Genomic DNA, 21,033 nt, shown 5'->3' with positions numbered 1-21,033 from the left:
TTTTTTGTGCAGGGAAACAGGGAGATGCTGCCTTCAGGGTCCAACGTAGAAATATGACATCACTGCACCACAGTGTGTACCAGATGTAAGGTTATAAAACGAATGCTAGCCCAGAAGCTGCTACACACCTGCTGGTCCGTCTGCATCTTGCGCCCCACTATCCTGAAGGCGTTGGTGGTGGGGTTGTGATAGATCTGGACTCGGCTGAAGGCCTGAGGCCCCGCGCCCGCCGGCAGCCACTTCTTGTTGCCATCGTCATAGATCATCACAGTGGCCCGAGCCTGGCAAATACTCGACTCACTGCAACACAGAGGGAAAGACAGAAAGAAACGTTAATTTGATGCAGTGTATAGATTTGAGATTTGACTTGTAGATAGCAGAGGAATCAGCACCAGAGACATGTGTTACACTGACTGGAGACCACTGGACATCAGTAGGAACCATCACTACCTCCATCATAACTACCACCATGCACTGGTTCATCATTTGAAAACGGAGGAAAAGCCTTTAGCTGAACCATGCTCCAGTGTGTTGAAGTGTCACAGGAGTGTGAGATAGTGGACAGGGTCACCACTGTAGGAACAGATAGGGCTGCAGTATGATAGCAGCAGAGATAATATGCCCAGTGTAGCTCACATTATGCAGAGGGGGATCAGAGGTTTTGTCCATGCTGTAGCGAAAAACTAAAAAGTCAGACTTCACGTCAATAATTCAGAAATCCTGTAATAATAAAGTAAAAAGCTTTCTGATTTCTCTCACCAGTTTGTCATGACTTTCTTTATCACAACACCCCACATGTTTAGACATATATACAAAAGGGAGAGAATGAAGGACTGAGCGATAGATTGCAGAAAAAGTGTTGATCTGAGAGGAGAGAGAAAGAGTGTGATGCCAAGCGAGATGGGAGGCGAGACAACAATGGAAGCTGACAAAGACGGGAAGTTGAAAATCTTCCACCTGCGACACATCAACCTCCACCTCCACACACTCCTCCACCAGCAAACATGTGCTGTGAGATCAGCGACAACACATTTATTTATAGTCTCACACACGAGTTACAACACATCCAGGAATGCATGCACATTTTGCAAGTTTAGCAAGCAGTATATTGGGTGCAGAGTGTGATGAGGAAACGCATTGTACTGTAGAGAGGAATACCACAGAATATAAGTATGAGGCCTAAACAAATGTAGTACAGGAAGTAGAACACAGGAAGAAATGGTGGCTGGCTGTAATTTCCCCCTTTTCTCCTCATTTTCCCCCCTTTGCTCTCCCAACGTCCCCTAATCCAAGTCCTCTCCCCCTCCCTCCATCTGTCCCGCCCGTGATACAATCTGCTACTTCCTGTGACCCAGCAGCAAAGCCACAACCCACTTCCTGCTGCCAACACTGCCTAAAAAGGACTGTCTCAGAATGAACAATCCATACACACACACAAGGTAGTTGACATTTTAAAAACACAACATATCTCTGGGGTTGCTGTCAATCATAGGAAAGTGTGTTATATAAAATTGGCTTCCTGTGATTGTGTTATTCAGCACACGTCATAGTAATTGTGCCCACAGTGGATGTCAGGCCAATTTTTCATAGGAGCTTCCTGTCCTCTACGCTATGTGGCCACCTGTAGCTGTAGAGATTGTTGTTTAATTTACTTTCATCTCCTTTTTAAGTCCTTTGTGAGTCTGCATTTCACATTTTAAATGACAAACACTGTATCATTTGTTGGGGGCACCTGGAATATTGTTGAAAGAGGATGCTAATGTTTAGGTTCATGTTTCTATTTAGTTCCTCGACTGTGACATGTCTCCATGCTTTAATGTTAGAAAAAGGTCTTAATTGTGTTGTGATTGGTCAACCGCTTAGAGACGTCCCGCCCCTTAGCCTATCACGTACAATGTGTTGGAGCACTAGCCAATAGAAGCATAAGTGTTACATACAGGAATCCTGAAGTCAAATGTAAGATCTTTTAAGACCCTTTCCATACATTTTAAGACCTCATCGCCACTTTGAGTTATAACCGGTTACATTGGCGACACACTTTACTATATACAGTATTGATTGTCCTTCCTCCTTATCTTCCAACCAACTTGCATTTCCCCATAACGATGTTGCTTAACAACCGGCGTAAACGGACCTTCGCGCGCTATCAAGCAGTGAGCGTGCGATGTCCTGTTCAGATGACGTCAAATCCAACGGGATGCCATAAATAAACTACACAGAATCACACTACACACCTACGCAATGATTACATTCAGGCACACTGTAGAACACAACCTCTTTGGACCATTTATATACTTATTGAAAACAAGCTACAAAATGTAATGCCTTGGAAAATGCCGTTTAATACTTTTTAATAGCCTTCATTTTCGCTAAATTGATTTATCAACTTTTAATACTTTTTAAGACCCCACGGACACCCTGTACATAATGATGTCACTATGTTGCAGAATTAAACAAAGGAATCCAATGGAGAAGTAGGGGGAGAAATGGAGGGAATTGCGGGATTTTTGCACTTGAAAAACAATGACATATTGAAAAACCTTTAGAACACACCAAAGGAAAGGGGAACACCCCCAAAAGCCACTTTAATTGAAAAGTGCAACATCTGTCCTGGGAGAGGGATCCTCCTCTGTTGCTCCCCCCGAGGTTAAACATATTTCTCTCTGCTAACTGTGGAGTTCCTTTGGGAGTTTTTCCTGCGAGGGTCTAAAGACAGAGGGCTTTCCGGCAGAAAACATTCCTAAAAAAAACGTCAGAACTATAAGGAAAGCGCCATCTAATCTTGAACAGTATTTGGACAGTTTAGAAGTGTTGCTGAGTGAGAAAGCGCTCCTAATATAAACATGTATAAAAACAGATAGTGATGCAATGTGGTCTGGATGAAGAAGGAACCTAAACATCAGAGAGGTTCATTTAAAAGTTGAGGATAAATAGAAAGAAACTGGTCGTGAATATTTATTGGATCCACACATTTTAGGACAGTCCTAAAATGCTATCATACTGTAAGGAGCCCTTACTTTAAATGTATATCTATAAGATGCATTTATGTCGACATATTGTTATAGGATGGATGTTTGTAACTCATATATCTTTATATTGACGAGCTCAAATCCAATATAGTTTAAACTCTTATGCTCATACAATAGTTTAAAAACATTCTCATGGACTTGGTTTGAATGTATATGTGATATCCTGGTTGTGTGATGTTAATCTTGGATCCTAAAGGGCACCCATCATGCAAAATGCACTTTTATACATAAATATGTGTCCCCGGTGTGTCAGGGAACTCACAAAGTGTCGGAAAACAAAACCCTATCTTTTCCTCCGAACCCACATCTTAAAAAAAAAAAACGGGGGGTGCTAACAAGCAGATTGAGAATTTTCGCTCCTATAACGTCATTGGCGACATCCGGCCAACGTGACGCGTCCCAACCCATCGTCTCCATATACAGTCGCAGCTGTGTGTCTGTGTATTCAGCAGGATGTCTGCTGGAGGCTTAGAGTAAAGTTGTTATATATATATATATATATATATATATATATATAATACATATAAATATATATATATATATATATATATATATAATACATATAATGGCACTGTTCTAGCAGTAAACACTTAAGAAAGAACATGTCAAGCTATGTGCTGTATCAGAAACAATGTGCGGCGTGTTTTGGGAGTAATATGCTGTGTGTTTACATTAGCAAGCATGCTAACACTCAGAGCTAGCCATGGAGCTAACGCTGTAGGCTACTGGAGAGAATATGTGTGACGTAATGTCCTTGTGGTATACCCTGCGAGAGAGAAAGGTTTGAGCCCCATACTGTTTCAGAAATAAATATTGAAGTGGTTAGGAGCCTAACATGGCATTTAATCACCGCAGCGTTTAGCTGAGCTTCTCCCGGTAGAAATCTCTAGCAGGGGAAAGTTGTGTGATGCTACAAAGGCTAGCAGAATCAGCCTGTTTGCAACAGGGCTGTAAAAGAGGGATATGAGCAGTATGAGGCATGGCTACAGTGGGTGATCTGTTTGGTATTTTAAGCAAAAAACTTCACAGATATGTTTTGTATAGGTAATATTAGGTATAGCCCTACAATATATTTTTCCAATATAGCTTAATAGGTCCACTTTAAATGAAAGGCAATCAATAGGATGCTAAATCATTATTTTTACAACAGTGGGAGAAAGGATTTTAAAGGAAGAGAAGGCACCTTGAAATAATCAACAGTGGACTAAAACCAATGGGCTCAATGCCCGTCTGTCACTTAGGCAGGTGAACTCGGGATGTATAAATACTGCAGCGCTCTCTGATCTGCATCAAGCCTTCTGCTGCTGATGGGAACTGGGAGGGGACGGAGACTTCGGACTGGGAAACAGATGCATATTTAATGTGAGAGAAAGCGAAGGGCTGAGGAGTGCGACTGAGAGTGAGCACATTCCTTATTGATAGAACTACAGACACAGAGATGCTAAAAGCACGAGTGGCAGAAACACAGAGACAGAGCCTCACACCCGTCATCTGACAACACCTGCCGACCCGGGGGTAACAACTGCAGGAACTCACAGCTGGGATGACTGGACAGATATTAAAGAGGCGTATTATGATTTGGGGGGGGGGGGGGGGGGTTCCCTTTCCTGTGGTGTGTTATATAGGTTTTTGTGCATGTAAATCAGAGGTCTCAAACTCAAAGCCCGGGGGCCAAATCCGGCCTGCGACTTCATTTTATGTGGCCCCGCAAGAGCTTGCAAAGAATATAATACGTTTATTATACGGTTACATGCCACTTTACAGAAGCAGGTTGCCCATAAACTACATGTCCCACAATGCATCTCGTTTTGTGACATGCGCACTGAAGAGACTTGCAATTATTTGGCCTGGACTTCTGCTTTCAGACGTAGTTAATTACCAAGTTATTATCCTATCCGATAATAATCCAATTCAGAGGCAATAATGTAATATAATACATTATTTTTTATATATATATATATATATATATATATATATATATATATATAGGTACAACCGACCCTTTAGGCGAATGTGGCCCGTGATGAAATTGAGTTTGACACCCCTGATGTAAATGGTATTTAAAGGAGTTTCTCTCCCACACACCCCCCCTGCATTAAACGCCTCAATTGGACATATTTGTTTGTTACAGATCCTCTAAAACCACACCATGATCATTTTTAATATACTATCCAATGATGCCAAAAATAATCAATCCTCCCACATTTCTGAAAATAATTGCAATAAGTTCCAAATCGGGCAGCCCCAATAGACGCAGCCTCTGGGTGTGTTGCTCACTTAGTTAGGGCGAGTGTTTTTCTCTTAAGCACAAAGAGGTCACGGCCTGATGCTGTGTGGAGGGATCTGAGCCCCCAAATACCTCGAGCAAATGGCTTGACAACAGGAAGTGATCACCGTGACGATATTCAAATTGTGCTTTGGCTAAAAACACTTAAAAACGGAACACGGTCTTCATCACAGGCAGTGAGTTCCTCCTCTCTTTGTGGTTTCTTGGTCAGCGAGGGGTTAACAGGAAACCGCAGGGGCTCATGCTCTCTTGGAAATGTCTGTATAAGGCTTTGCTCTGGGAACTTTCCCCCAAATGTGTTGGCAAGTACAGTCAGGCCCAGTGGCTCCGTCTTCTCCTCCTCCTCCTCTCTTCACCTGACCCTCCCACAGCGCTGCTCCTCCCCCTTCCCTCACTAGTTCCTCAAACACATAACCAAGATCTGTGGAGAGATGTCTCTTCTGTGGCATTCACGAGAGTCGGGACAAAATAAACACTTTTCAGTCATTTAAGAAGATAAAAACGTTACAGATAGAAACAGTTTTTCATTGTCATCGTCCACTCTTATGTCTTTTCTGTGAAAACCAGGAGCCGTTTGGTCAAATCTAGAACACATTTGGTACAATTTAGGTTTGAATAGAAGTTGTGTATTGTTATTTTAAACCTGTTGGTCGGGACGATTGTAACACAATGTTATGAGCTGTCCTGTCCTTGTTTATTTGTCTTTGCAAGCACATCACTTATCTTAGCCAGACATTAGGATACGTGTCTTTGAGAAAAACATATGCTCTACTGCAGGTCAACCCGACTTCTGTCAGTCTTTGTTAACCTCTTTCTCCAATTCCATTTGTTCAATATGAAACATGTGTTTGTTAAGTTCTGTTACATGGACAATGTGACCGCATTAGCAGCAGAGCTAATAAAACCCTGAAGAGCGACTGAAGAAACACTGACTCCTGACAGTTAAACCTGACAGCTGCTCCTAAACTGAAAAACTCCAACATGGCAAAACTTGGGATGTAATAAAGTACTAATAGTTCTGTCAAATGATCATAATTATGACATATGAAACAACAATCTAAACCAACCTCTTAATTCAACAAGATGTACTGCTTGTGTGAATTGATTTCCTGCAATGAAAAACAGCTTCTCTGGTGTATCGAAACAATGGCGTATATCTTGCAGTCAGTTCTGCGTGATGAACATGCGGACATGGTTAGGCATGATAAAGTTGGTTTGGCTCTGATACCTCATTCAAAACGGTGTTTCGGGGCCAGTTCGGAGCTGGAGCTTGAAAAGCACCGGGTTTTCCTGTTCACACCGCAGCGGAGCAGCTTCTTAGCTCCGGAATCCGGTTTGTTTCAAGCACCAAAAAATTGTCCGGCCAGAGCAAAAGCACCGCATACGTCACGCTTACGTCGAGGCGGGGGCAGAGGCGGGATCAACTCCTGAACAACAACAAGAAGCCCGCGTTGTATCCAGTTTGTACACAACGATGGAGAAACTTAACAAGCAGCAGTGGTCCACTGAAGAGACCAGCTACTTACTGGGAATATGGTCTTCCGAAGAGGTACAGAGGAAGCTGGAGCACAATCGGCCATTGTTGTTGTCGGTGTCAGCTGTGAGGGGTTTCCGCGCGGTTTGGCTTTAAGAAGCAGGCACGCAAACGGTTACGTCATGACGCAAACGATGACGCAATGACGCAGCATCAGTCGGACTCTGGGCGGTGTGAAAAGAGCCTCCGCTAAACCGAAGAACCGGTTCTGAACCTGAAAAGCTCTAGCACGGAGCTTGAACCGGAGTTGCGTTGGTGTGAATGAGGTATGAGAGAACTATCCCACGTCACTTTTGTCTTTCGTCCCGCATTACTTTCGTCCTTCATCTGCATTACTTTCCTCCCGGGTTACGTCTGCCTTTCGTCCCACAATATTTGCACATTTTGTTTCACATTACTTTTGGCCAACAATACTTTTATCACGTGTTACTTTGGTAATTTGTCTGGCAAATATTTAGCTTTCGTCCCGCATTATTTTTGTCTATTGTGCCGCATAACTTTTGACCCGTGTTACTATCGTCCTGTGTTACTATCGTCCTGTGTTACTATCGTCTAGCTTTACTTTTGTCTTTCGCCTGCGTAACTTTCATCCTGCGTAACTTTTGTCCTAAGTTACCTTCGACCCGCGTTCAAGTTCACTTTTGTCCAGTGTTATTTTGTCCTGGGTTACTTTTGTATATATTACTTTCATCCCATTTGACTTGTGTCTCTCGTCCCACATCTCCCCTACTGCATTCCATATTTATATTTGGTGCAGGGATAAGAAGTCCTCACATACAGTGAAATGGATAGGAGTACATTCATCCTGAGTATCATCATGAGACTGATTTACTGAGCACACATGACATCATCCCAGAGACACTGGAGGTTCTCAGTAATGTCTAAACACAGAGGAGTAATACCATTTGTCTCCGAGTCCATTTCTGGATCACTATCCCTCCTAATCCGTCAGACTTCTCTTTCTCCTCCAGGAATTCATATAATACAGACAAATATCATTTTTTTATGATGCTCAGGCTTTTTGAGTCAGTCTTGCCTCAAGGAATAAGTGTCTTTCTCTGTTTTTAGGATAAAAGAAAGACAGCAGGTAAGACTAAAACCTGCGTTGTGCAAAATCTAGCGCAATGCATGCATGCAGCTTTATGTCTCATCAATAGATGTTTTGATACTTGATTCAAACACATTAAGAGCCAAATGTGAACAGAGGTGAGAAACGGGTGTTATTTTCTAATGAGTAAACCACAGGTGGCCGCGCTGCACCTTAGATGAACAAACAATGATTCATTTCAAATTTCTACACTTCCCCTTCAGTTATACTTCACGTTTAAAACCAGACAGAGAACAATAAGTCACTAAATAGTGTCTGAGTCTAACCAAACCACTTCCTCCTTCACAGCCTGATAAAAACCACAGCTGTCTTTTTTCATGATGAAGATTATCATGAGAAACACACCACCTTTATGCCTCTTTATAGTTGGTAGAACATTGTTATATACTATTTTAACCATTACAAATATATTTACAGCAGCTCAAAAACATGTAGTTACTCCATCAGATTCATTTAAAAAATATCACAAAATAAAGAACCTTGATTTAATTTTTTTCAGCTTTTGTAAGGTTTAAATATGTTGTGCGGGATATTTACAGTAAAAGTCAATAGCTACAACTCATTCATAAGTAAACAAGGAAACATTCCCTTTCAACCACATAGTGAAGTTAAAACCGACACACATCGGAAAGTCACATTCGAGACGGACAAGCAATGTGCAGACACAAGTGAGAAAAGGGAAGTGAGAGAGGCTACGTGTGAAATCAAATGTGCCATCAGGTGATTAACTAGTTGCAAGAGAGAGACTGAACTTCGGTTTGAAGAAAATGTGGCTGCATCATAGTTCAGTGAGGACGTATTTTTGCAGGCCGACCCTGAACGCAGCATTTCCCCGTTTCCCTGGACAACAATCCTATGGAATATCTCCATGTGAACACACCTTTATGAAACTTACACCACTTTATGATTATTGAAGTAAAAAGCTAACGTTAGGCTGTAAAGGAACTACAGCAGGGTCACATGACTTCCCGTCACCATCGCTAAGCTAAATACGGCTAATGTTGGGCCTGATGACGTTGAGTCTAATGACATTTAGACACTTGTTAGCAACCGCTGTTTTTAAATTCACCAGTGGGGTATTTACTGACTTGTGTTTTGCTCTAGAACAAAACTTTTAAATGTCTTCAGCTTGTGTTAACCACAGACTTTATTTCAGGCCAACAGCCAAAAACACATTCAGAAAACCACTGACCTCCAGACCAGGGGACAGGAAGTGGACACAATTCATGGTTTTAGGACTCATACTCTATTGCACAATCTGCAATGAGGTCATGGTGAAGTACTTGACCTCTGATTCAGACTTAGGACGTCCACACAATAGCTTGTTGACGCTGGCCCGCTCATCTGACACTACGCTATCCTCGATCCTCCCTCAGGCAACGTAAATGGCTGTTAGTGAAGTTCAGCCGGGCCCACATGACTCAGAGTCCACAACACATCTTAGGAAACTTTGTTTCTTTCAGAGCTGTAAAGTACGTGCGAGAAAAGCTTTCCAACTGCAAGGTGTACTTCCTGTTTAGATGTTGTCGCCAGCTGTCCCATAGATGTCAATATATAGGTGCAGGTCTCCCTTGAAAAAGAGATCTATGATCTCAATGGGACCAATCTGGATGAATAGAGGTTACAAACAAACATAGGCAGACGCACAAAATCCAGAAGAAAATCCCCTTTTATTCAGTATAAAGTGTGCATTGGCCGATTACCTTCAAATTCTATTCATGTTATGATTTATTACATTGCATTCTTTTCTATACTGTAACACGGTTATATATTGCAATTCCATAAAGAAAACTGTCATAATGTACACAATCTAGCCCAACCTTTTGTCTACATCAAACCTTTGCATATTAACTATCAAATAAAATCAATAGTGTTTTTTATAATCCCAAAACAAAAAAATCTGATATATTTTCTTACAAACCGTGGTAACATTTTAGCGTATTTTCTTCAACACACACACACACACACACACACACACACACACACACACACACACACACACACACACACACACACACACACACACACACACACACACACACACACACACACACACACACACACACACACACACACACACACACACACACACACACACACACACACACACACACACACACACACACACACACACACACACACACACACACACACACACACACACACACACACACACACACACACACACACACACACACACACACACACACACACACACACACACACACACACACACACACACACACACACACACACACACACACACACACACACACACACACACACACACACACACACACACACACACACAACACACACACACACACACACACACACACACACACACACACACACACACACACACACACACACACACACACACACACACACACACACACACACACACACACACACACACACACACACACACAACACACACACACACACCTAAATATCTTTGTTTGACTCGTCTTCTCAGAGAACCTCTCAGCATTCTTTAAACGCTGACTCATCGCTTGTCCGGCATAGTTTATCCCGCATTGTGGAAAAAAGGTTTGGCCAAGAACTTTTTTTCTTTTTCTGTTGTGTGACCACTTCAAGAGTGGAGATGAATTCCTTCCTGCTTCAGAGGCTCTCTCTGTGTGTGTGTGTGTGTGTGTGTGTGTGTGTGTGTGTGTGTGTGTGTGGTGTGTGTGTGTGTGTGTGTGTGTGTGTGTGTGTGTGTGTGTGTGTGTTGTGTGTGTGTGTGTGTGTGTTGTGTGTGTGTGTGTGTGTGTGTGTGTGGGGGGGGGGGACTACTGGCAAGCTTAATGCCCATATTTGGAACCATCTCACCTCTGTCCTCCTCACCGAGCTCAATTCCTTTTACAGGTTGGAGCACATCCTCCTCGGCTACAAGGAAGAGACGGGTCTACTTTTCTGAGGAAGAACAATTCACTAAACAAGAACTCCCCCCTTTTACCTCCCCTGACTTCACACTCTTTCTTTAACAATACTTGTTTCCACAAAGGTAACAAAAGACAAAGCAGAAAATAACACAAGGCAACACCTAATCATATTTCCTGCTTTCCGTTGAGTGTGCAGACTTTGACCCTACGTTAGTCTCCTTTGCCGATACTGGCAGTTTTGATAATAGCTATATAATGTTGTACACCTTCAAAGCAGAACACCAAGTTTGCGATGGTATACAAACTTAAAGAAAAGAGTTTCAGTGCTCTTGAAGATCTTGACTACTAATTTTTCTTCTAACATGAACAATTGCAGTCAATGAGAAATGGTGGCTTGAACACTCAGCTGATTATTTGCACTACACAAACATACAGACACAGTATCAATTTTCAGCACAGCTATGTAAACCCTGTTACTGACTGAACAAAACAAAACCGCACAGGTAACATTCAGGCCAATGTTCACCCATGACTGAGCATCGAGGATTAACTATTTTAGCAAACACGTCTTTAACAGGAGAACAGTCCTCTCAATTGACGACAACATAAATTCCCCAAATGAACTTCTTATAGACTAGACGCTTAGAGAGAATGGTCAGAAAGAGACGGGTTAAAATTATGAAGTATTAAGGAAGTTAGCATCACAACGGGGTTTTTCTATTGGATTACTGTGAAGACAATAACTTTTGTGGCAAACAAACGTTTATGATACTAACGTATAAAGTATTAAGTAGCCTAATTCAGCCGCGTTTTTTCTCGTTTTAATGCCATTGAACACGTCTTTGATCAGATTGACAGCTACGGTGAGACGATCTCCCCTAGAAGCTCCGTAAAGGTACGTGTTGTGATGTCTGTTTGCTTCCCCTGTCGCGAGTTCGGATGACTCAGTGATGATACTATATACCTAAATAATCTGTGGAACCTCAGCTTTAATCGGATATCTTGTATGTGCAGCTACGATAAGTAATAAGGGTACTTTTATCTTGAGTTCTGTGCCAAAGCCCGTTAGCATTTTTCGCTCAGGGGTCATTTAGATGCTTCTTATGAGACTTGTGTTTTGTTTTGGTAAAAATGGTTTGTATCGTCAGTTAGCTGAGATTCTTCCCGTTAATCTGGTATAACACATTAATAGGTTCTTAAATATTAAGATCCCCTGAGACACTGTCGTGAAAAAAAAAGTAAAGTGCCCGACGGGACCTTGGGGCATAACAGGTTAAAAAAAAAAACGCAATATATATCACAGGGGAACAAAAAAACGCAATGTCAGTTTTTTTCAATATCGTGCAGCCCTAGTCTCCACATAAAGTAACCACTTTATGATTTTTGAAGTAAAAAGCTAACGTTAGGCTATAAAGGAACTAGGTTTCAAGTTGGGCGTGATGATGCTTAGTCGTCTCATTTAGACACATGAGAACAACAAAACGTTCAAATCTCGTGTTAACCACAGACCTCATTTCAGTTTGACAACCAAAAACTAATTCAGAAAGCCATTGCTTCCTGCAGCTTCAAGGGCGGCAACAACTGTCTCTGTAAACAATTTGAAATGCTCCGCTGATCCAGAAAAAACACTAAAGTGTCATCCATGCAGACAATTATTATTTGACTGAAGAACTTATTAAAAACAGGTTCTCCTTTTTGTAAACAACAACGCAGAGTGTAAGTGTTGCCAAACAGAAAAATGAAAGCAGTCATCTGCAACCTATACAGTTTTATCTGATGCAACCTTTGTGTATCAGCAATCACCATCATCCCAGATAAGTGAGGTTGGACCTAAACGATAGAAATGTTTAGGATGGCTGACAGCAGGAATCTGTTTTTATACTAACTGGCATCCATTAAGCAGCGGGCCTCAGATGAACCTGATGTCTCTTTGTGTCCATTAGCTGTGCTGACCATACAATACATCACTACAGCGTTTCTGCCCACAACAATCTTAGGTTTCACTACAGAGTTACACCCAGACTCCCCATCAGCTGGATGATGTCGCTCGGTCTGTCTAATGCAGAGACACCACAGGGTTTGTAGATGTGTCTTTAACTTCATTTGGCCACTTTAGCCATTTCTTCTGCTCCACTTTACATTGGCAATGGCCTGCTCTAGTGCTCTTTCACAGTGCCTTTGTTTTGTGTTGGTACTCCCTTATGCCCCTTTCACACCAACGCGTTTACAGCTCCGGCTCGGAGCTGGAGCTGAAAAGTACCGGTTTTTCCTAGGGATGCTCCGATCGATCGGTCACCGATCGAGATCTCTACCAATCGATCGGTGCTCTCTAAACATACCGATCGCGAGAGCCGATTGCATGACGTAAAATACATGACACGCCAAAATGGCTTCACCGGTCTGGCATTATTTTAAGGTGTCCGAAAAAGACAGTAAAATAGCGGAATGCAACGTGTGTGAAGCAGAAATCCTGCAGCTCCACCCGCTGAGACGGACCGCTGAGACGGACCGGTGAGCGGAGCGAAACACACAAGAGTTAGACCTACTTAGCTATTTGATCTACCTCTGGAACAAGCTAAACTAGTTATTATAAATATATGTATTCTTCACTGTCGGGTCACTCATTACTGGATCAGTGAGCTGCATGAGATACTGACAGGCTGTCAGGAGGGAGAGAGGGGGAGAGAGGAAAAGAGAGCGCTTCCGCTCATTTCTCCCGTGTTATTATCCAAAGTGAATGTAAACTTGAATAATGTATATCATTTGAATGTAATAATTAAGTTGATTGTTGTTTGTGGAAGCTCCAGTGAATGAGCCCCATTAACTGAGTTTTAAACATCACTTTAAATGGAAGATTTAAAGTGATATTTAAATCTTCCATTTCTTCTTCACTTGATCGGATCGGCGATCGGTATCGGCCGATACTGATTCCGGCCCCGAAATTGGCGATCGGAGCATCCCTAGTTTTTCCTGTTCACACTGAGCCGTAGAGGCTCTTAGCTCCGGAATCCGGTTCACTTCCAGCTCCAGAAAATTGTCGGTCTAGAGGCAAGAGCTTCGGAGCTAAGAGGCGGCGTCGCTTACGTCTCTCTTACGTCGAGGCGGAGACAGGGGCAGAGAAGTAGATGCAGAAGACCACAAAGAAGTCTTGCATTTCGCATGTGATGTTTGTAAAGTTCCAAGTAAAGTCGTCCCTTGTAAAGTCGTCCGATGCCTTCCATTTCGTTTCGTAAGAGGATAACCAAAGCGAACAGCGCTTCAATACAATCGGCCATTGTTGTTGTCGTCGATGTGAGGGATTTCCGCGCAGTTTGGATTTTATGAAGCAGGCACGTAAACGGTGACGTCATGACGCAGCAGCGGCAGCTCTGGGCGGTGTGAACAGAGCGGGAGCAGAAAAAGGAAACCGGAGCTGAACCAGAAAAGCTCCCGCTCGGAGCTAGAAAGGGAAAAGCGCTGGTGTGAAAGCCGCATTAGAGGGTGATTGCCATTACATTGCAAGCTTTGTCAACCTTTAGAAAACTGATTTTAAGCTTTTGAACAAACTCTTATTTAGTAATAACATATTTTAAAGCCAAAAACCTAAAAATATAGATTACCAAGATGTGATTGGTTTATCCAAATAGGGCATATTTTGGAATTTAAAGTGCTTGGAGGCAATTTAGCCACACAAAAAAAGGACAGCTAGAAAAAACACCAACCAGAGAGTCCATTACAGCACAATAAAAAGAATGAAAACACCAGCCACAAATAAGAAAACGGCATTTGCCGCCAAGTAGACAACAGTAGGTTTTGTATGTTGAGCAACCTCTGTGGCTAATCCAAGCGGCATAATGGCCTATTTATGAGTATCAGGGGTGGGAGGGGTAAATTGGTTCAGGGGAGGGGGCCGCAGTGTTTGGGTGTGATGCGGGAGACAAACTCACAAGACTGGTTTAATAACGGAGTGTGTGGAGGGATCATTTAGACACACCGACTCTACCGTCTTTAGGAGGGCATATCAACATGCAACTCTTTATGATGCATGAGATAAACCCATTATTCTAAATGTATTATAGAAAATAACTCCCACAAGCTCTTTACAATTATCTCAAATTGTTATTGCTTCTAGGGCGCAGGGTTAGTGTGGGTCTTAGGGGGTGTTTGGTTGAACAACGAAATTAAAAGTGCAGACATTTCAAGTATGCAGAAAGTCTCTAATGTATGTTTGCAAGATAAGGTGAATCCTTAACACATAGCTCTACCTACACACTTAAGTGTCCTTTGACAGAATTGTATTGAGTTTCATTGAATGCATGCAGGCGTAAACTCTGATAATGCTTTGCCACTGACATCAGACTTCAAAAGAAAACAGAAGAAACACTTTTCAGAGAAATTGGAAGAACAAGTAGAGACATGAAACACGCAGCATCCAACACATCACACAAATGTGAACATTACACAACACTAAGGCATGAACACGCAACCACCGCAACCCCAGTGAGTTTCATCTTGTTATCCTTACATGGACATGAACACAGCAATACTGCGAAGTGTCTTAAATTACAGTTACTAGCGGCCTGTTGGGACACGAGGTCAAGAACATTGTGATAGAGGAAGAGGATGTGACGGCAAAACGGCTGCAAAGATCACCGTAAGAGCTGCATTCCTTTCCAGTTACTGCCAACGCAGAAAGGAAAAAGAAGCTACAGGCGAGACACAAAGGAGTCGGAGGGGGAGGCCACCTCCCTGCTTTTAATGCTGATCAATAAAAAGCTACAGCGAGGAGCCGAGTGGAGCGGCGTAGCCCAGTTTGGCATCACTTCCAGGCATGTGCAGCTTTCAAATGAGCTCAGGGAAGTTGTGAGGTTGTGAAAGCAGATGCACTACACCTGTCTACTCACGTCACACACGTTACATCTCGAGCCTGAGGCAGCAGCATACTGGGCTTTTAGTCACAGAGACCCAGTCAGTGAGTCATGGTGGGAGACTGGACTCACCTCTGACAACAACAATGAATCATTATGCAGATGGTGCACTTCCTGTGCCACCTAACCAGAGCATAAAGAAAGTTTGAATATGATGATACAGTGCTGTTAGCATTCATTTCCATTTGGGAGCATTTGCTGGATGTCTCTAGAGTGATGGTGTATTTTTGTTGGTCGGCGTGTTCGCATCGCAAAGTGCTCCCTTGTCAAAAAGTCAACAAGATTTCCCCCATTGGATTTTGGATTATCTTTATATTATTTGCCGACCTATTTTATCTTGTAGAACAAAAGGTTGCTTTTCTTTAACTTGAACCGGAAGTGGTAGAATGCTACGTTATTGCCGGGTTTTAGGATTCCTTTCTGCACCACTCCACTGGCTGTAAAATATTTAAAAAGGCAGCTTAAACTTTGGGAAACATTTTCTGAACTGGGTCAAATTGTTGAACTTCTGAATGCACGTCTGTGTCAACATGCACATACCACAGGGACAAGTAACAAAGAACATGAGCAGAGCTGCATTCCAGTCTTTACCTATTATACGAGGTGACATCAACGGGTCAGACCACAGAACCGAGATAAAGTGTGACCTGTGATTATCAAGACGGACGTCACTTATCAACAGCTGGGAGAAACCACTTTAAAAAAGGGCATAATGATAACTGAATGTAAACAACAAAGCATTGAACGTACTCTGCGTGTCTATTTCCTGCAGGGGTTTATGGTTGGGAAGCATTGTGGTTTGCTTATTTTATTATATCATAATAATAAAATGGTGAATCATAGATATCAGTGTGTTGTCATGGGGTTGGCATAAACACGGCAGGCATATCTACAACAACAAAAAACAGTTCTCCTACTTCCTCCATATTTGGGTTGCTAACACTCACATTAAACTGCCAGTGTGTTCTGCTAAGTATGGTAGCAGTAATCTTTGCTGAGCGTAGCATTAACTTAATTAATGGCCTCATCAGCAGGCATTTTAAATGCATTACTGTGATTGAGGCAGGATTTCAGGGGGAGCTCAAGTGCCTCCTGTTCTAATCAAAGTTTCCGTGCAGAACTATGTACAAAACAAATACAAACCCTGGACCAACCCATGTGCAGAGCGGAGGTATATTGTTACACAGCTCTGGAGGTTTGAGATTAAAAAATAAACTAGTTTCACAGGTTATCAGCCCTTCGCCGAATTTAACCCGCATCTGTCAGGGTTTCAGATGACAAAAGCTGCTCCTTGACATAAGTGGCGTGTTTTAAATGTGAAGAAGTGAGGGAAAAGGCAAAGAGGGCGCAGGCTTCAAAGCATGTAATTGCCCACTGCACAGGCTGTAACAGGATGTGGAATTTGTGGAGCTTTTTCCACTGAGCAGCTTGGTGTCTGTGTTCCCAGAGGGAGATAAATAGTGTGTTTAATGTCCGCCTGGGGAATGCATGACATGATAGAAACAGAAAGTGTATTTGGGGCATTGTGCTGCTGAAGGAGCCCCTTTTATAGAGGGGCTCCACCATGCACACTGAACCCCTTTCACATGCTCCTATAAACTGTTGTGAATACACTTATATCCTCCTTGTGTTCTGCATGCAGAGGTGGGAGAAGTACTCAAGCCTTGTAATTAAGTAAAAGTAGAAATACTCTGCTACAAGTAAAAGCGCTGTGACCAAAATGTTACTCAAGTAAAAGTACAAAAGTATTGGCATCTAAATATACTTAAAGTACCAAAAGTTAAAGTAATGATGTGTTTATCAAACTGGTAAAGGTGGAACTTATTTCAACTGTGAATTGAATCAAGGTGTATCAGAAGTATTTTTTAAGTGTTGAGCTTTTTGTTTATCATTAATACATAGCTGCAAAGTAACTAAAGGTACTACATAAAAGAAGGGGAATAATAGTACAACATGTACATCTGAATTGTAGTAGAGTAGAAGTACAAAGTAGTATCAAATGGAAATACTCATGTACAAGTACCTCCAAAAAGTAAGTAGGCCTACTTAGTTACTTAATACCACTGTTTGCATGATAGAGGTTTAGTTGAGCACTAAAGCTGCCATCACAAAACATGGAGTGTTTGAAACCGATACAAACTTTGTTTTCGTTATCTGACCGGCTTAACAACCACAGCCTGGGAATAATGCCCCCAGAAGAAAGCACACATGAACAGTAGGAGCCTGCTGAGATACTTTCTGATACACTAAAGTCAAGTTCTCCGGCAGCAAAGGTCGCACAAACTTGCTACACAGCGTCCCTGTAGTTGAACCACACCACCCACTTATTATCTGTTTAATGTGGAAACTACTTGCTCTTCCCTGGCGTTTAAACCCGCACAAAGAGGTGGCATGGGGTCAGAAACGATCAGCGGTGGCCTTTGTGAAACCCGGTGGCCGAAAAACACAAAATGTAGCAACACAATGCAGATGAAGGGGATCTGAACCGCTTTACCCACCTCATTGTTCGGCCAGAGTGGAGCTCCTCTCCTCAAGTTTGTCCGACTTCAGAGCGGAAGCCCGGCTCTTCAGTAAAAAAAAAGTCCCAAATAAAAAAGAAATCGAGGGGAAAAGGGCGCATCTACCCCCGCAGACGGGGCAGCAGGAGCGGCGTTAGAGAAAGCACACCTCGACGATTTCCTGGTTGTGTGGAGAGGAGGGGTGGGGGGGGGGGATACAGTAGCTTGTCAACTCAAATCACTCTCCCACATTGGGTTAGTGCGAGATAAAGAGTGGCACGCCGAGAGGAAGCGGGATGTATGCGAATAAATCAAAACGAGGAAGTTCTCTTATCACACTTTGCGCAGTTTTGCGGTTCTGGTTGCGCAGATTAACGCCGTATGTTTGCGCCCGGACTTTTCTCCCCGCTTTCTTTCTTTCTGTCGGTCGGTCGGTCGGTCTGTAGATTCACCCAGTCTGGCCCAACCCGCCAGCTTCAAAGCAGCCTACAATCCCGTGCTGCGTTCACGTGTGCCTCCGAAAAATCAGAAGGACAAGAATTCCCAAGGGGTATATTTGGATAACATAAAATCAAATAAATTATAACATAAAATTATGCAAAAATAATACAAATAATAATAACATAAAATGAAAAAATAATCAAATACAAATAATAACATATAATCAAATACATGATAAATAAAATCAATAGGCCTAAATAATAAAATAACATAATATCAAATAACATAATACAACTAAAATAATAGTAAAATAAAATAATAGTAAAATAAAAGATAGAATACATTAAAAGTTTGAAGACCTCTAAATCGCTCTCTATACAAATAAAAAATGTAAAAAGTATGTATACAACAATCATAATTTAAGGCTACAATCCCGTGTTGTGTTCATGTGTGCCTTGGAAAAATCAGAAGAATAAAGATATTGGATAACATTAAATAAATAATAACATTAAATAAAAGATACAATTAAATACAAGTTTGAGGACCTCTAAAAAGTGCTTTAAAACATTAATAATAATTATTGTTGTTATAGTTATTAGTATTATTAATATAAGTAGTTTGAAGTCTACAATCTCATGATGCGTTCAAGTGTGCCTCGTAAAAATTAGAAGCATCAGGATAAGAATTTCCTAGGGGTATAATGGATAACATTTAAAATACATTAAAAGGTTTTATAATTTATTTCAGAATGTTTACATGAAGTTATAAAGTGTCTTTAAGTACCTTTTAAAATCAATTTATAAATAAAATATTTTTATTATAATTATTTATGAAAAAATTGAATGAAATTAAATAAAGTAAAGTATTATAGTAGTATATCTATACAACAATAATAATTTAAAGTTTAAACGTGCATATTGTATACAACATATATAATATATAACAACACAAATTATGTAAAAGATGTTTATTACAACAGCATGAGTATGTTCACTTTATGGAAACTGGGCCAACAACTAAATTATAGGAACTTAACACTTTGTTGTATATATTGAAGGTGATGGGTTGAGAAAATATTGTTTTTTGAACAAAATAATTGTGTATATTTTATTATCATTTAATTTTAAAATCCCCTTTTGTTAGTATTTATATTCTTTCATAAATTAAATGTTACTTTTAATAAGTGTGTTAAATGTACCAACAGTACCAAAAGTAAAACTACTTCAGAATCATGTATATTACATTACTGGGTTATTATTATTGATGCATTCATGTTTGTTTTTTCTTTGGTAGTTTTAATTTCCCACATCAATTGAAGGCAGCATCTCCTCCACGCCAGGGGCCTCCGCCCTGCTGGATGTCTGGGTTACTTCAGGTTCCTTCTCTGGCTTTGCTCCAGACAGACTTTCTGTAGCATGATGTAGGAGACATAATAAAAGACGTAATCAGATTACTGTTACATTTCTAGACATTGTGTCTCACCAGCAGGATCACAATGTTAGTAAAACACTAAAAAGAGCATATAAATTATAATGTTTGTTGTAAAAGGATCAGATGTTATTTTCTTTTTGTAAGATGTACTGTCCTGTATAATACCTTAAGTGTGAATCTATACGCCTACTGCCTGAATCTGCTACATGGTTTTCACTTTCTTTGGTTCATTTGTTCTGTTTTTAATTCAGTAGGTGAATTTATATGTTCATAAAATAGTGTGTGTGAGTTTAACTATATGTATTAAACTAAAACGGAGTATTTTCTGTCAGCTCAGATTTTATTTCTGCTTCTTTAAACTGTAGTATGTGCTCATGTGTTTCATACCGCCTGAATATGCTGAATGAAAGGCAGATTTTCCTATGAATAAAAGACACATTTTTCATCCTAAATATCTTGGTTTCTTATATTGTGATACTCAGATAAGGATTACATTTTTGAAGTAACCGTCCCATCTTTCGGCGCTCTGTAAAAGCTCCTCCTGACGGGGACAGAAGTGGAAGAGAGGAATGCATTACGTCGGCATGGCATGTGTAAACATCCAGAAAGCCAATATGCCTTCAGTCTCACACACACACACACACACACACACACACACACACACACACACACACACACACACACACACACACACACACACACACACACACACACACACACACACACACACACACACACACACACACACACACACACACACACACACACACACACACACACACACACACACACACACACACAAGCTGACATCTCTGAGCAACTGTTAGTCCGCTATTTCTTTTTTAACCATGTGTCCCCTGTGGTACTCTTGTTAGGCTTTTGAATGCAACACTTTTACTTGTAACAGAAT

The 21,033-nt window shown here is 41.3% G+C and overlaps 1 protein-coding gene across 3 annotated transcripts in view; it reads right to left on the bottom strand.

Moving 5' to 3' along the window:
* vaspb (vasodilator stimulated phosphoprotein b) overlaps positions 1-18,717 on the bottom strand; it is a 32,532-nt gene extending 13,815 nt beyond the window's left edge. For all 3 annotated transcript variants that reach the window (XM_034224649.1, XM_034224651.1, XM_034224650.1), the window contains exons 1-2: positions 18,252-18,717; positions 129-300 (exon numbers count right to left, since the gene is read on the bottom strand). In XM_034224649.1, coding sequence (XP_034080540.1) covers positions 129-300; positions 18,252-18,256 — 177 coding nt within the window. In that variant the 5' untranslated portion in view covers positions 18,257-18,717. The remainder of the gene's footprint in view (positions 1-128; positions 301-18,251) is intronic.
* Positions 18,718-21,033: the final 2,316 nt, after the last annotated feature.

Source organism: Gymnodraco acuticeps, unplaced genomic scaffold, assembly GCF_902827175.1.
Source record: "Gymnodraco acuticeps unplaced genomic scaffold, fGymAcu1.1, whole genome shotgun sequence".
Classification (NCBI taxonomy): domain Eukaryota; kingdom Metazoa; phylum Chordata; class Actinopteri; order Perciformes; family Bathydraconidae; genus Gymnodraco; species Gymnodraco acuticeps.
The sequence above is the reverse complement of the archived record's forward strand: the minus strand, read 5'-3'. Positions and strand labels throughout refer to the sequence as shown.